The 16,328-nt window shown below is 44.0% G+C and overlaps 1 protein-coding gene across 3 annotated transcripts in view; it reads right to left on the bottom strand.

The window, feature by feature from the left end:
* Positions 1–147: 147 nt before the first annotated feature.
* Positions 148–16,328, bottom strand: part of THRAP3 (thyroid hormone receptor associated protein 3) — a 48,709-nt gene continuing 32,528 nt past the window's right edge. For all 3 annotated transcript variants that reach the window (XM_081144899.1, XM_081144900.1, XM_081144901.1), the window contains 9 exons: positions 14,906–15,808; positions 12,732–13,445; positions 10,780–10,952; positions 9,910–10,021; positions 8,445–8,529; positions 6,370–6,557; positions 4,075–4,270; positions 3,466–3,609; positions 148–1,702 (listed from right to left, as the gene is read on the bottom strand). In XM_081144899.1, the coding sequence (XP_081001025.1) occupies positions 1,481–1,702; positions 3,466–3,609; positions 4,075–4,270; positions 6,370–6,557; positions 8,445–8,529; positions 9,910–10,021; positions 10,780–10,952; positions 12,732–13,445; positions 14,906–15,808 (2,737 nt within the window). In that variant the 3' untranslated portion in view covers positions 148–1,480. The remainder of the gene's footprint in view (positions 1,703–3,465; positions 3,610–4,074; positions 4,271–6,369; positions 6,558–8,444; positions 8,530–9,909; positions 10,022–10,779; positions 10,953–12,731; positions 13,446–14,905; positions 15,809–16,328) is intronic.

Raw genomic sequence — 16,328 nt, 5'->3', positions numbered from 1 at the left:
GTGTGTGGTACTGGTGAGGATGGGGTTGGGCAAGAGTCTGAGCCCCGTCCCCAGACTTTTTATATTTCAGGTTTCCTGAAGCTACTATGGGAGATATACACCCCCCCCCAACACACACACACTCAGGGTGACAATGACCAGAGCCCATTTACATCTGCCACTTCGTTTATTTTTATTTGCAGGAGGAGTTGAAACAAATCTTTAAGCACGGTGTTTTCATTTTTTTCCCTTAAACATGAATCAAGTAAAACCAACTTAACTATAGAAATGTAGCAAAGTAAGGAGAAAAGTAGCACAACCCAAGAGGCAAAGGTTGGGGGGGGGGGGAGAAGTGGGTGCAGTCCACATATACCATATGCATAAGTGCCATATGATTCACCTGCTCAGGACCGCCCTCCCAGAAGGCAAGCACAAGGACCCATTTTAAGAGGATGCTCCTCCCCTGCCCCAAACATCTGAGAATGCTTCAACTTAAAGCTTAAGGTTAAAAAGGGGGAGGAAAAAGAAAAAAAGAAAACCCCACAAACCACCCAGCCATAACCACCTTCCTTAATCGATCATAGGAGTTTCTTTTCATTTTATAAAAAGATTAATAAAAAATATTGAAAAAATTATTTTCTCATCTTATATTTGTAAAGATAATAGAATTCAGAAGTTTCTTAGAAAACAGACCAGAAACCGCCATCCAGTTTCCACCGCTGTTGCTGAGAGATCAGCAGGACTAGAAAGTTGGGATACTGGAGCTGCTGGTGGAGCATGGGAAGCCCATCCCAGAAGAAATCAGAAAATATTGGGGGAGGGGGCACATGGGGTATGGTTAGGAGCAATACCATGTGATACATGGCTACGAAGAAAAGGGGAACACAAGGTGGTCAGAAAGGCCTGGAACTCCTCCTCGACATACAAAACCAATTTTTACAAAGATCCAAGCAGTTTGGTCCCAAACTGAGGTGAACACTTCAATGTTTATTCACATGCTTTGTTTTCTCTTTTAAGAATCAAAGTTGTCCAAATTAAATCTTTCTGCTAATGTTACTACATATGCCTAAAAAAAGGAGGGCTTTAAAAACCAGGAAAAGGGAGAAGAAATTAAAAATCATCAAATTAGTCCTCTTAGCTCCAAATGAAATGAAATTAAGAACAAAACTGGTTTCTAATAGGAAACAAACCAAAATCCAAGTATCGCTCTCCCCTCCCTACCCCAGCCCCCACCCCACACACCAACAACAAATCAGAAACACAGCTAAAGCCCAATGTGCTGTGTTCTGCTCAAGAACTGGGCCTGACCCCAGGCTCCTCCTCGGCCGGCCACCTGTCCAGTGGGACACCGTCAGGGATGCTTTCGGCTATAGGATTCGGCATGGCTGGTGGGGGGTGGGAGGGGATTTTCAGAATCTTCTTGGGGCTCCTGTTTAGTTCTTCACCAGCCATCTTCCCAGCGCCTCTCCCCCCTGGGTAGGAGCTCCCGTCAGAGTGGCCCCTACTCAGTGGTGGGCTGTAAATTGTCCTTCTCTTCTCGGTTCTCTGTCCCACTCTCGTCATCTTCAATCTCCCCTTCTTCCCCACTGAACTTGTCGTGGGCCCATTTGGGGCTGGTGCTGGATTTCCGGAACATGAACCTGCCTCGACCCCGGGGAAAGGCTCCTCGGCCCCGGCCCCGGCCCCCCCACTTCTCACTGCCTTCACCTTCACGGTCATCATGCTGAAAGGAAAGAATACTGCCATCAATGCCAGAGCATCGTCTCTGTACCCACCCCTAACTGTTACTTTCTCAAACCTATATCCCGACCCACCTTTTGCTCCTTTTTGGTCCTCCTCCCTGTTCCCCACTCCAAAGACACTCCTGATTCAGATCCAAGAGTGTTCAGTTGGGTGCCTTAGGAACGCTAAGGCAGGAGCCTGGGCATTATAATGATGATGATAAAATCTTCACTGAGCACTGAAAGCCTTATACATGCATTAGCTCATTTAATCCTAACAACTACCCTATCATTACCACCCTCCACTATGCAAATGAGGAAACAGGCTTAGGAACTTTAAGTAACTCCATATTATTTAGTACACCATCTCTCAAAGGATGGGTTTAAAAATGCCAATCACGTCAAAACGTGAAAGTCTGTCAGGGAGCAAACAGAAGAAGCAACATTCAAATACATAGCTAAGGCTCCAGCTCTTCCCTTCCCACCCCACCCCACCCCCAACCAAGAACAGACAGCAAGACAAAGAGTAAGAGTTGCTCATGGCCTTAAGCCACTTAGTGGCAAAATCAGGACCAGAATCCAGTCTCCCGTCCTGTATCTCCCATCTTAAAGGAGACAGTGTGGCAGAGTAGAAAAAACACAACCTACATCTCAAACAATCCCTTCTCTGATGATCTCATGAGAGGAGGCATCCAATGAAAGAATGAATGAGAAAGAATTTTAAAAACTACAAGTCGTCAATCCCATGGTTTCAGAATCCAACTGCCCACCCATGCAAGCAGGGGTAGGTTCCTGGGGTCAGTCAGTGAAAGGGGCCAGCTGCTTCTTACCAGGGTTGCTTGTTTACACAGCTAAATGCATCAGGTCAGTGATGCTCCTCTAGGAGGCAAACAGGGCCAGGAAAAAGGGCTGTGTATGGCCTTTAATCCTCCCCCCTATAGCTCCTATCCTGGGCCCAGCCAATATTTCCCTAAATATAGACTCAAGGGTCTTTGAGGAGTCTCAAAGCAGCTCCCAGCAGCCCTAGAAAAGCAAAGGTGGCTGTGCAGAGCCCTCTACACAACAGCCTGTTTCCTAGTTGTACAAATGACAATTTAAACCCATGCCAGGCTTTCTCCTAAGTGACGGAGACTCAGCTCCAGGTTTACCTTGGTCACAACACTCAGAGTCACATCTGTCTGCTTGGATCTAAGCCTGCTGTTGACATAGAAATGCCAAGAGAGTTCACTCACTAGCCAGGTAATTCAGCCTAGAAGAGCCCCAACCTGCGAGAGGCCCAGAAGGTGCCTGGTACTTGGCAATGACCAACAGCTTAGAAGAGAGAAGGCCCAGTGGCATTTCATTTTGGAGACAGATCCTGAGCTGTCTTCCCTGTCAATCTTGCCCTGGTGAGTGACAGAACGGAACTGTGGCTGAATGGGGAGGGTTATAGCTCTATCCCTGGGTAGAGACTGAAGGGAGGCTGAGATTGGAAGTGGGTGAGCAGTAAAGCAAGTTTACAAACTAAAAAGGGAAGGGCAACCTTTCTTGTTTATCCCAGAATGCATAAATGTCTAAGGCAATAAATCCTTTCAAGGTCAGGGTTTCCTCTCTAGAGAATACTCATCTTGCCAGCACTATATTGTCCCACAAGTATACATCCCCGCAGTGCAAGACACCTGCACACATACTCAATCAGTTCTGAACAGACCAACTAAAGCCTTGCTATCAGCTACTACATGTGCCAAAGGCCCCTGGCTCTTCCTGGTTAACCCTAGACACATACCAGGTAATACTTCTTGCTCTTGGGTGTGTACTCGGGGTCCCACTCCTCCTCCCGGCTTCTCTTTTGAAAATCGTTGTTGCTGTTGTTGTTGCTGTTACCAGAGTAGCTGCCTCTGCCCCAGCCTCTCCCTCTGGCTCGAAATGGCTGTGGTAATAAACAGGGAAATGGAGAAAAGGACCATGTCAGAACAGAGAAAAACAATGCCCTGGGTTCTATTCATCTGCTCAAACACTTTTCTGGCACAAAACAAACTGTTGTCCTCCAGTCAATACGCTGGTCAACTGGTTTCCAGCCAGTCCCTTTCTGTTCATCTCAGGTCTACAGCCTAGACAGAGGACAACATGGCACAAGGGTCTCCCTACACACAGCAGGAGCCAAGATATGTTGGGAAGTTCTGAGACCAGAAGTCATAAGAGGCTTTCTAGCTCAGTGATTATGATCAGTAAAATAACTATAAGTGGAAAGCCTGTGTAATGGAGAACCACAGATTCCAAAGTCTGTAGACTGGATTACTTTTATCATGGGCAACGAAACTGACATTCTGATAAACACATAATTAAGATTGGTGGGAGCAGGGGCTTAGAGAAAAGGGGTGGGGTGGGGTCTTACAAAGGTCCCTCGAGCTCTGCCTCCTCTTTCATTTGGACCCACAAAGTCTTTGGTCCCCAGTCTTGATTTGTCAAAGCCAGTGGTGCTCTCCTCTCTCTCCTCCGTTTCTTCAGTGTACTCCTCCGCTTTGTAGGAGTGCGATGACTGGGAGGAAGAGGATGATGATCTGGACCGGTCTCGTGCTCTCCGGTGCTTCCTATGAAAACAAAAGAGCCAGGATAATCAATAACCCCCTTGGCGAGGGCCTCCTGGATAAGCAGCACAGGGCAATCAGGAATGCGTCTGAAGATGAGCAACCAAAAAACCCCAACGTACCCACCCAGGGTCAGTCACGTTCAGTGACACATCTATGCCTGAGCCTGTGATGAACATGGGACATATACATGAGGAGGAACAAAATACAGTCCACAGTCTCTGGCAGCTCAGTTTAATACATGTGCATGAACTAGGAGGGCAGAAGGAAACTAACACTGTACTGAGAGTCCCATGCACATGGTACTGGGACAGAGGCTTTATATATTACCATTTATTTGTACTTTCTAGGACTTTACTTCTCATAGGAAGAACATTACCTGTCTCTTGGAGCTGCTCTAAAGATTAAACACTTTACAGGTACACAGTAAATGGCAACTCTGATTATTCAGTATTATTTCTTCATTTTTTTAAAAGTGATTCAGGTGACAAGGCTGAGCAGAAGAACCTGGATCCAAACCTAGCTCTAATTATACCACTGCTACACACACCACCTCCCACTGAGCTCAAACAGGTTGTGTTATTAAGCATAGGATCTGGCAAAACTCTTCCCAGAATTATTTCCCTACCTTGCCTTCATCTGGGGGAAATTACAGACCAGAGCAAATTAGACTACTACAGTGAGTCACTGTCTATGTACTAGAGGTCAGTGCCAGCCCTGCCTCTAGGGGATGTTGCCTCTTCTAAGGTGGCAAGAAAGGCCAGACTCCCGGGGTGGAACAGGACTTACAGGGAGAAGCCAGCCAAGTGTCAGTGGCCTCTCACTGTCCTCCCTTCCCTCCTCCTCCATTAGGAAAAGCACCTTGCCTGTCCCCCACCTCCACATTTGAGAAGCTCAAAAACTTAACTACGTGAATCCTACTAGCATTTACTCATACTAAGGAAAAACTAAGTTACTGTCATAGGATTCATGTAACTCAGAGGTAGAACTCTGACTCCTAGAGATCACTGCTATTTCCAAAAGACTCCAAAAGGCTCCAGATTTGAATCTTAGCACTGCCTCTTCATGTGTTCCAGGGAAAGGAATCAGAATCAGTAATCCAGACCCAACCCTGAAACGCTTGAGGGGTTCTGCTCCCTTTTTACCAGGGCAGCCCTGAGGACTGTGCCACTCCATTTCCTTTTGAGGAGTGCCAGGCCCTCTATCTATGGCAGCCCTGGAGCTGCTGGGGCTCCTAACACACAAGTAACACACTGGAGAGAGAGAAAAAGTAGAACAGAAGACCTGAGTGTTGATGTCAGCTGGTACTTCTGTGATCTTAGACAAATTGTCCTAAGCTTAGCTTCTTTATCATTCAAATGGGCAAAATGGGTATCACACCAACTATCCAACTGTTCTCAAAAGATATGATAACAATCAAGTGGATACAAAACTGTTTGCCAGCTGAAGTTCAGACACAGCAAAAGTGGTGTTGCTGCTTATGGGAAGGTACAGGGCTTCAACTCTGCGACATTTAATGACACATGGCTGAAAAGCCACAGAACTTCAAAAATGTACACAGAAACAACAGGACCTTGGCATGAGTGTTGCCTTATGAAATTCAACAATGCCACCTGTGTTTACAGAACAACCTCTCTTGAAAGTGTCCGCTAAATTAGTTTGAAAGGCATTAAGATCATCACTCTTGTCCTATCTAGTTCCACACCATTTCTTTGACCAGTGTTATTACCTGGTAATGACTTGAGCCATTTCTAAAACACAAGCTCCTCATGAAGACTTGTGATGAGAAAAAACATATTTAAAACAGCTACAATTTAGATTCCCAAATGATGATGCTCTGTGCTGTCCCGAAAGCCAAATTAACTGCCCATCTTCCAGCAGGTCTTCTTTGGATAAGGTTCATATCTAGTTTGATGCAAAAGTTCTGTTTTCAAGCTAGTAGCCTGACTTGACAGTTACACGGTATAGAAGAAGAAACTGCAAAAGTTGCTATTATTCCTAACCCTAAGTGCTCTGCCTTGGAAGGTCTGGTGTAGAGCCTTGAGGGGGCAGACGAGAGACTCCACTAAGGAGTCCGGATGAGGTGACAGGGGCTTACGTACTTCTGTTTCTTTGATCCTTTATGGGTTTTCTCTGTTTTCTCTGCTGATCTTTCTCTCGAGTGGCTTGAATCTCGGGAATCCACTGACTCTCTTGATTTACCTCGTTTAAGATCTCTCTCCTTATGTTTTTTACGACGTTCAATATCAAGGCGGAGATCAACAGGATCATCTTTGTATTTCCCCTCAGCCTGCCAAAAGAGAAATCCAAATGAAGGTTTCTGGGATTCAGGGCTGCCAACTCAACCAACCCATAAACTGTGGTTACTACTCCAATGGAGTGGTGCAGGGAAAGCACTGGGAATGTGAGGTACCTCACCCAAGCTTGGGAGGGATACAGATGTCCCAAGAAGTCATTTCATGAGGATCCTCACAGATCCCAAACCAGTTCTCTAAAGTATTAATGATGATAGCTTCTAACAATGCAATATACTAACCTCACTTTGTTTCTTCTGTGGCCCATAATGATATGGCTAGAGTACAAGTTGAGGCCAAATCAGCTCTAGAAGGTGGTTGGTTAGGCTGGCTCCGGTTTACTCATGAACAAGAGTGCAAAAGCGCACTTTACCCTTTTCCTGCCTACACTGTAGCAGCCACCCCAGACCTGTCCTCTACTTGGAATCATCTCTGAGTATCGAGTCCAAAGACAGACAGAGGGAGACTTATGCAGCCTTTCTAAATGGTTGCTTATACTGAGAATTTCTCTAGAGAGGAAGTATCAATAACGTAGGGAATACCATAATGGACATTAAATAAAGTGGCAATACCAGATCACAATATATTTAAAAAAAAGAAAAAAGAAAGAAAGAAAGATCTTTTTGTAGGAAGCATAACCATCAGGGCACGTGAGCTGCAGACACAGTATGACCAGCATGGCAAAGGTCCCCACAGTTCTTGGGAAACTCAATGAAAGCAGAGATGCAAGGTGATTTCAGGGACATTATACACTGGGACTTGTCTAATGGAAGTAATACCTCCCTCAAAGAGCAAGGAGAGAGCAGTTCACTATTAACATTTCACTTACACTAAGCTTTTTGTTGAAAGTTTAACAGGAGTGGTAGGTAGTAAGTTTATTTTATCACCATTGTTTTTGGGAGAGGGAGAGGGCCTCTGCACCCTCCAAAGACTAAAGAAAAAGAAAAATGTAGACTCTGCTTCCTCAGGTGGTGCACACAACACCTCTAATGAGCTGACTTTGTGAGGCATAGATGAGATGTCTTCTGATGTTTCAAAACCTTGCTTTTCACATGTTAGTGTCAATCTAATGGACACTTGGAGAAAAAGGAAAGGGGATGGGAGAGAAGAGAGATTGGGCAAGAGCGCCTTTCATCACATTCAATCAACAAGACAGATTTGTTTGGAAAACTTGAAAATTAATTAACATTTTCAGAAAGGTTTCAGCAGCACTGGAAAAGTCATCTGTAACTTAAATTTCAACTGTATATGTGAATGAAGGTCAATAAATACTAAGATTTTTTAAAACCTCAAATCTAGTATTTCACATTAAAAGAGTGCATACAAGCTTTAACCTCTTAATAACAGTGTTTACGTGCACATCATTGCAAATATACCTGGGCTATCCAAGTAATGTTTAGCTTTAAAGTAACAGTAATCAACAGATGATAGATATGGTACAATGTTAGAAAAAACTGGACTAGCTGTTTAAAACAGTCTACTAAGTTATGAATATTTCCCTCTCCTCTGACATGCATGTCTTTTTGAAATCATGGTTGGAAATAGTGCATGTATATAGTTGATTTGATAATACTTACAAGCAGAAAAATATCACAAAAAGTTTCTTCTCTCATCATGGGCACTTGTTCCAAAACTCCTCTTTTTTTTTTCTCAAGCTCACCTCAATAGACTTTGGGGTCATTTACCATATTCTAACCACTTCACAAAGGTTGTTGATACATTTAATAAAAATTAACCCTTTGTAGTTCATTTTTAGAATTATGCCCATCCTTAAAAGAAAAACACAAACTTAAGTAGAGAGTAATTTAAACAAACACATTTCTGTCAAGTTCATGCCCAACGCACTCATTTTGTTGGAATTACTGATCAAAGCAACAGTTCACCTTGTAGCCGGGTTCCCGGGGACTTTTCATTTCATCATGAGCCAAACCATGTTTTCTGAATGTACTGGGGGAAATGTCTATCCTCCTAAAATTGAAAACACCAAAAATTTTAAATATCTATAGTGTCAACATAGTGCATGTAATATTTTAGTTCCTAAGTTCAGTAATAGAACATAGGCATTCCTTTTTACTACGTTTCATAACTTACATACATATTACTTATATCCTTGATGTGCTTACACTCTCCCATAGGTGTGCATGAGTGTACACAAAATCCCTACTTCTCAAACCAAGCAGAAGAAACTTCTTATTCCCTCCCAGTCATGTGACATCCAGGAAGAAAGACTCACATACAGACAAGCTTACGACTTCAAGTTCACATCAAGCCTATATATGTGCGCCCGGCTGGGCGTGGCTCAGCAGTTGAGCATTGACCTAGGATCCAGGAGATCGCAGTTCGATTCTAAGTCAGGGCACATGCCCTGGTTGCGGGCTCGATCCCCAGTAGGGGGCATGCAGGAGGCACCTGATCAATGACAACTCTCTCATCATTGATGTTTTTCTCTCTCCCCCTCGCCCTTCCTCTCTCTGAAATCAATAAAGATATATTAAAAAAAAAAAAAAAGACTATATATATGGCCCTGGCCAGGGAGCATCGTCCTGACACACCAAGGTTGCAGGTTCGATCCCCAGCCAGGGCACCATACAAGAACAAACGAACGCATAAATAAGTGGAACAACAAATCAATGCTTCTCTCTCTCTCCACCCCCCTTCCTCTCTCCCTAAAATCAGTCAACAAATAAATTAAAAATAAATTGTTTAAAAAAAGAAAAAGGACGATCTATATGCCCTATATGCTAAAATCAAAGAACAGTTTTCACCCTGGGAATTAGAATGTAATGGCCCATTATTCACCTATGAGATTAGGTCTAGGTGAGAAACAATTGCCTGGTATAACCCTAAATCCAAGACTACTATACAAACACAGTCCTACCTACTGCAACAGATTCAAGAGTTGGCTATTAAGGAATTAAAGATAAAGCCAACTTTGTTTCTAGACAAAGTCCCCCACAACCAAATGTGATATTCTTTAAACCTGCTGGGCTTTTAAACCCTTCGACACAATCCTACAAGCTCCATAACCCCCTACCCACTACAAATATATCCCCATAAAATCATACATGAAATACATGGGTTGCTTAAAAAAACTTAACGTTTACTCTACATATAGAAAGCTCACAGTGAGTTCAGGTTACCCCTTGCTGGCTCTCAAGAATACAAGGGTTTATTATATCAAAAAGGCTCTCTTCTTCAGGATCAAAATGAGAGACCTATAATCATCAAAGCATGTCCTTTCCACTCACAACTGCAAACACCCACTTCTAACCCTAGGATCTGGAGGATGTTTCATATCTGATGAGCAGTCTTTTATGACCACCTCAAGCGTAAGGTTGAGGTCCTCACCTGTGTATCTCTGGGCTTTTCTTGTTCTTAGCTGCCTCCTGCTCAGTTCCTCTCTTTAGGTATTTAGTAAAGCGTTCATGCAATGTCATTCCTGAGGACCCAAAGTGATGCTCTGTGGGAATTAAAAAAAAAACACATTATGTCATCAAAAGCAGGCACAATATTCAACTCTTTCTATGAACCTGCAGCCAGAGATGTGACTAAAGCACTCAAATCCATAGAGGAAGAAAAAAAGGCTGGTTTCCACAATCCAATGCTGGTCACTTAAAATACTACTGTAGCTCCCATATCTTAGCACATGGATACAAAAAAAGAAACCTGGAGCTTACTGTCATTTGAATCACACCATCAACTCCTGCTTAAGTCTAATTGCAGATGAATCTTAACTTGCTCAACCCAGCTTCTACATCACTTCTCTGCCATTCTCCAACCCACCCACCTCCATTTGCCCTTTTGGTGGAAAACAAATTCACACCATGAGGTCAACAAGAGACCTCCCCCTAAAGGCTTCTACCTACTGGACAAGAAAAGAGGGTGCAGGAAAAGCACTTTTCGTATCTCCTTTTTCAAGCATTTTAAACTTTCATGTGAAAGATGTTACCTATTCTCACCATCAAAAGTTACTACTAGCAATTCAGAATGTTCAGCTCTATAATTAAAAAATGGAAACTCCTCCCTGGAAGGGATTTCCCTCAAGTCAGTCCCTAGCTTCAAAGGCCCTTTCAATAAGATAAAGGGCCTCAAGAGGCTCCCTTCAATAAGATAAAGGGCCTCAAGAGGCTCCCTTATTTACCCACTCATCCTTCTGCTTGTAAAAGAAGCAGCTAAGCGGCGGCAAAGGGTCCAGAGCAGGCTGGGATCGGGGCTTACCTTTAACGTGGTGAACAATGGTCACTATGTGCTGGGCAAACAGTTCCGAGGGGCTGCGTTGGGACTGAGCTGACTGTATGTGCTGGAAAATGGAACGGAATTCCTGTTCCTTTTTGTTGCTATGAACTAAATCCCGACAAAGCTTGCGTTCCTGAGCCAATAAGCCACTGGGTCTGGAAAACACACACAAGGAGGCCCACTATAACAAGATATACAGAAAGAATATTTAAACCCTAAAACTACAATCCATCTTTTCAAACCGTTTTAAATTTATCCACAAAGTTCCTTTTTAAATTCCCTACCAAAGTTCAAAGTAACCTCAGTGCACAACTATAGAAAAAAGCATCCAAAATCTATCGCTTTCCTTTATTCACTGGGGATCTTTAATAGGAACAAGTAGAATGAAGTGCTATACCTCAGTGGCTCTGTTTTTGGGGTCCCTGCTGGTTTTAACATATATAACAAATGGAAATGTATTTTAAAAGATCAGGTAGCTTGGGCAGCCAGGGCCATTCGGTGAATGGACACAATGAAGCAGGAGTGGGCTGTGACTGGAATGTGGCTCAGGCGGGCTTCCAACAAGCCGCACAGTTTTTACCCCATAAAAACAGCCTGGCCTGTTCCTCTTCCTGAAAGCGGCCTAAAAATGGCTCGCTAGTCACTTGACCCAAAACACCCCACAAAATGATGCAAATCAAGAGGTTTAAATCTTTGTTCACTTGAAGAACACTCATGAAAGTGTCCAGGCCATCAAGGTATGCATATTCAAAAAACTACCGAGTATCTGAAGGATGTCATTTTACAGAAGCAAGGTATGCCATTCCGTCGTTACAATGGTGGAGTTGGCAGGTGTGCCCAGGTGAAAGAGTGGGGCTGGACACAGGGTCAGTAGCCCAAAAAGAGTGAATTCTTGCTGCACATGCTTAAAAATGCATTGAGCAATGTTGAACTTAAGGGTTTAGGTGTTGATTCTCTGGTCATTGAGCACATCCACGTGAACAAAGATCCCAAGATGCAGCACAGAACTTACAGAGCTCATGGGTGGATTAACCCATACATGAGCTCTCCTGCCACATTGAGAGGATCCTACTGAAAAAGAGCAGATTGTGCCCGGCTGGGCGTGGCTCAGTGGTTAAGCATTGACCTAGGATCCAGGCGATCAGGGTTCAATTCCCGGTAAGGGCACATGCCCGGGTTGCGGGCTGCAGCCGATCAATGACTCTCTCATCATTGATGTTTCTATCTCTCTCTCTCCCTCTCCTTTCCTCTCTCTGAAATCAATAAAGCTATATTTAAAAAAAAAAAAAGCAGACTGTTCCTAAACCAGAAGAGGAGGTCGCACAAAAGAAAAAGATATCCCAGAAAATACTGAAAACACAAAAACGTATGGCCTGGGAGTAAATTCAACATAATATAAATACCAATGAAAGTTTAAAAAACAAAAACACACACAAAAATAAACCAGCCTGGCCATCACCACTCTTTCCTGAAGTTCTCTTCTTACCCTCTCCTCTTACTCACAGCCCTGACTCTAAAAACTGCTATGCTATTTCACGGTGAAGGCCTGTAATAATAGACTCTGGTAGCCTACTAAGAACGGAGAAATGGATCCTGGGTGGCTCTAGAGACAAAAGGCACCTTAAGCAAATTCAGGAAAAAACAGGATGAAGGCTGGGGCTGATAGCGGGCAAGAAAACAGCAGAGGGGACCCATCACCAAAGCCAGTCAATAAAGAAACACCCTTCGCCACCCCTGTGCTGCTGACCCCAACACATAATGCTCAGTGACACCCGCTCTACTGAAAACAGGTGAACCTGAGGGTATCAGCTCTGAAACTTGGACAGCAGGGGAAATACAAGAGGGGCCTATCCTGGTTCCAGAATATTCTCTGGAAGAGGGGTTAGGAGACATCATTTAGGCCACTGAAGTCCTGATCAAGGACTACACCTCACCTTGCAAGGTCCTCATCAAAAGAGTCCATCCGGACATTGACCTGGGCCTCTCGAGTAATGGAGAAGGAAGACTTCCCTGTGGAAAAGTCTCCTTTGGCACCTAGCTTCTCCCGGCTCTCAGAGGTCTTTCTTGGGGGAGGCGATGAGCTTTTCTCCTGGACTGCTTTGTAAGCAGTTACACGGAAATTCTTTTCAGGCACAAACCCCCTGTGTCCACTTTCGGTTCTCTTGAGCCCCCCCCGATCCTCCTTTTTGGATCTCTCTGAGAAAGACTCCTCCTCCAGCTCCTCTGTTTTCCTCTGCTTTTCCTTCCCTGGAGGTGCGTATACCAGGCCCTCCCACTTGCCCGACTTCTCATCCTCCTGGTTTTTGTTTGCACCTGCTATGACTTTCGACATAAATTTGGGTTCATCATCAAACTCAGATTCCTTCCTTCCCTTAGCTTTGTCCTTATCTTGGTCATCCATGTCCTCCTTGTGGAAGTCAGCCATCTTCTTCTCAAAGTCATCTCGGAGCTTATATCTTTTGGGAGACTGGCTACCCCGAAAAGGCTTCTCAGAATCATTTTTGGAAGTGAACAGATCAGATTTCATTTTCGAATCACTCAATCCTGTGTCAGAGAAGCTCCCTTTCTCCTTCATTTTCTCTTTATCAGTATTTGTTTGTTTCTGTTCCTTATCTTTTCCATTCTCTGTCTTCTGTTCATCTAGATACCTAGTTATATAAACACAAGGGAGACACACGAGAGGTTTCTTAAGCAACCTGATCTAAAATGGCACCATATGGTCTTGGGTTTTTGAATCTCTGAACAAACATGTCTCGTGGATTCCAGTGTTACCCAAGGACTTTCTACTTGGCTACTTTCTAGTAATTTAACAGAAAAATATATGGTCCATGGAGTTGCATTTTATAAAAGCAACCAAAAAGAAAATAACAAAGGTAATTTTTAGGATACTAAAAAACCAAAAACCTACTTACCTGTAAGTGGTCTAGGAAAAAAAAAATTAAGGTCTTATCCAACCTTCACTCAGTCACTTATAATCTGCTTTCAGCAAAGTTAACATAGAATGTTCAACCTTGGACTGTTTTGCTTTTATACAACTCACATTTGGAAATACAAGTCTCAAAAGAGACTTCAAATTTGCTTCAAGCCACCTAGAAGATCTAAATATGAAATATACTGCAAACACAAATAAAAACAAAATACATGTTAATTGGGGCAAGGGGGGAAAAATCATCCTACTCTTTCTTACGGAAAAGCAGAGCTCATACTCAAGTCTTCTAAAGACATTCACAGTTCTTTGTAAGGCACAAAACTTACATTTTAAAGTAGACTTACTGAAGGCTGGAAAGTACAGATTCTGAACATCTCATTTGTATCATTAATGGAGGAATATGGCAAAACAGAATCAAAGGACAGCAGGACATCAAAGAATACACTAATAAGAGAAAAGAAAAAGGGAAATCCCCACTTGCCCAGTAAGTCCCTCTTGACAACCTGGTCCCAATGCAATGTCCCTGTTATGTCTCTGCTGTCCCAATCCATCCAACCACATAAGATTCAGGTTCCAACTCACCGTGTGCCCCAGGGTATAAAGACGGAAGCACTGTCAGGTCCTCTCCTAACACGCAGCCCAGTTGGCTTCTACTGGGACATAAACCCACCTTGTGATTTTAAAACAAGGCCTTCCTGGACTAAGCCTTGGACTTTCCCATTCTGCACAGTCTCCTCAACTGGAGGGTGTGAAGGTGCAGCTCTTCACCATGATGGGCCGATGTAGATCAATCACAGTAGATGGTGGTTCTTAGCGGGTCTAACAGCTCCAATGGCCATTCATTTTGGCAAAGGTATTTTTTTTGATAGCTGACCCACAAATCTCTACTGTTCTCTGGCTTACATTGGTAGAATCCAAGGCAAATTTTAAATGTGAAAACATCATTTCAGAGTAGTCTAAAGAAACTTTATGCTGCAATACAAATTCAGGAAGGTAGGAAAGCTAGAGTTAAGCTTAAGATGTCCTTGGGTGATGCTTTTCAATTTTGCTAATGAAAAATTGAGGAAATGAGGATTACCTTTTTACCATTAATCACAGCTCTAACTTAGATTACATTACAATTAAACTGCCAGCTGGTGAGATAAAAACACAACCAGGCAGGGGAAACAAGATACTTGCCTCTTTGTATAGGCTGCTCCTCCTGAAGCAGCAGACTCCTCCTTCTGAGACGAGCCATATGTGGAGCCAGTGGTCGGTGGACTCTTACCCACAGGGCTCTTCTTGGATGGGCTCAAGGACCCAGAGCCATGGTCAAACTGACCTTGGTGTGTCCCAGCCTGGTACCCAGAACCACTCTGCAGACCTGAGCCCATCTGGGACGTGCTAGAAAGTGGAGGGCTAGGTTTTGGCACAGGGCTAGGACGGGGAGAACGTCGTCTCACTACCACAGACTGGAGGGGGCTTTTCAGAGCAGGGCTCCGCTCCCGGGGACTCAGCTCAGAAACAGCCGATGCCCGCGATGCAGAGCCAGCACTGTATGTGGTGGCATCTGCCCATGGCTTCGAGCTCTCAGATGCTTTCGTATCTTGAGAGGTGCCTCCAGAGAACGTCTGCTCCTTGGCATCTTCTCCCTGGTTATCCCCAGCAGCCTGAGATGGCCGGCTATCCTTGGAAGAGGACTTTTTATCCTTTGCAGACTTGCGCTTAGATTCAACTCGGCTGTGGTTAGAGGAAGAACGAGAGGATGAGGAGCGCCTTGACCTGTCAGAGGAAGACTTATCGGAGTTTCTAGAATGGCTCCTGGACCGTGGTGAAGGAGACCTTCTCTTTGGGGACCGGGATCGAGAACGGCCCCGACGAGGACTGTATGCTTGCCGGTAATTCTGCCAATTTGAGCGGTAGTTTCCGTAGCCTCCTCGGTTATACTGGCCCCACGGATAAAAGCCTCTGTTGCGCCCACGGAAATAATAGGGCCTTCTATAGCCTCTGTTGTGACCTCGGAAATCCCGATTCTGATACACTCTTGGGTGATTCCTCTCTCTGTTATGAGCTGGAGAATATGATCTGGAACGAGACCTAGAACTGAAAGGGGCATGAAGGAGGGGAAGAAATGTTTGAATTTTGACACAAGCATTTTTATTCATGAAACACCTCCCAACAAAAAATAACATTTTGAAATTCCTGCTCATAGGGTGCACACTTAAATATTTAATCCCACTGCTTATGAACTGTATTAAGTACAAAAATACAGATAAGAATCATTTTAACAAATGAGACACCAAGATTGCTTCATCAATATTATAGTACATTTTTAAATTTTTTTTAAATCCTCACCCAAGGATATTTTTTCATTACTTTTCAGAGAGTGGAATGGGGAGGGAGGGAGGAAGGAAGGGAGGGCGTGCGCCTGGCCAGGCATGGCTCAGCGGTTGAGCATCAACCTAGGATCCAGGAGAGAGAGGAAGAAAGAAACATTAATGTGGAAAGGCACATGGACTGGCTGCCTCCCACACATGCCCAACCAGGGCAGGGATGAGACTGTAACCAAGGCACATGCCCCTGGCGGGAATTGAACACCGGACCCTTCAGTTCTCAGGCCAAT

The sequence above is a fragment of the Miniopterus schreibersii genome (genome assembly GCF_964146895.1).
Source record: "Miniopterus schreibersii genome assembly, chromosome: 8".
NCBI classification, from domain to species: Eukaryota; Metazoa; Chordata; class Mammalia; order Chiroptera; family Miniopteridae; genus Miniopterus; species Miniopterus schreibersii.
The sequence above is the reverse complement of the archived record's forward strand: the minus strand, read 5'-3'. Positions and strand labels throughout refer to the sequence as shown.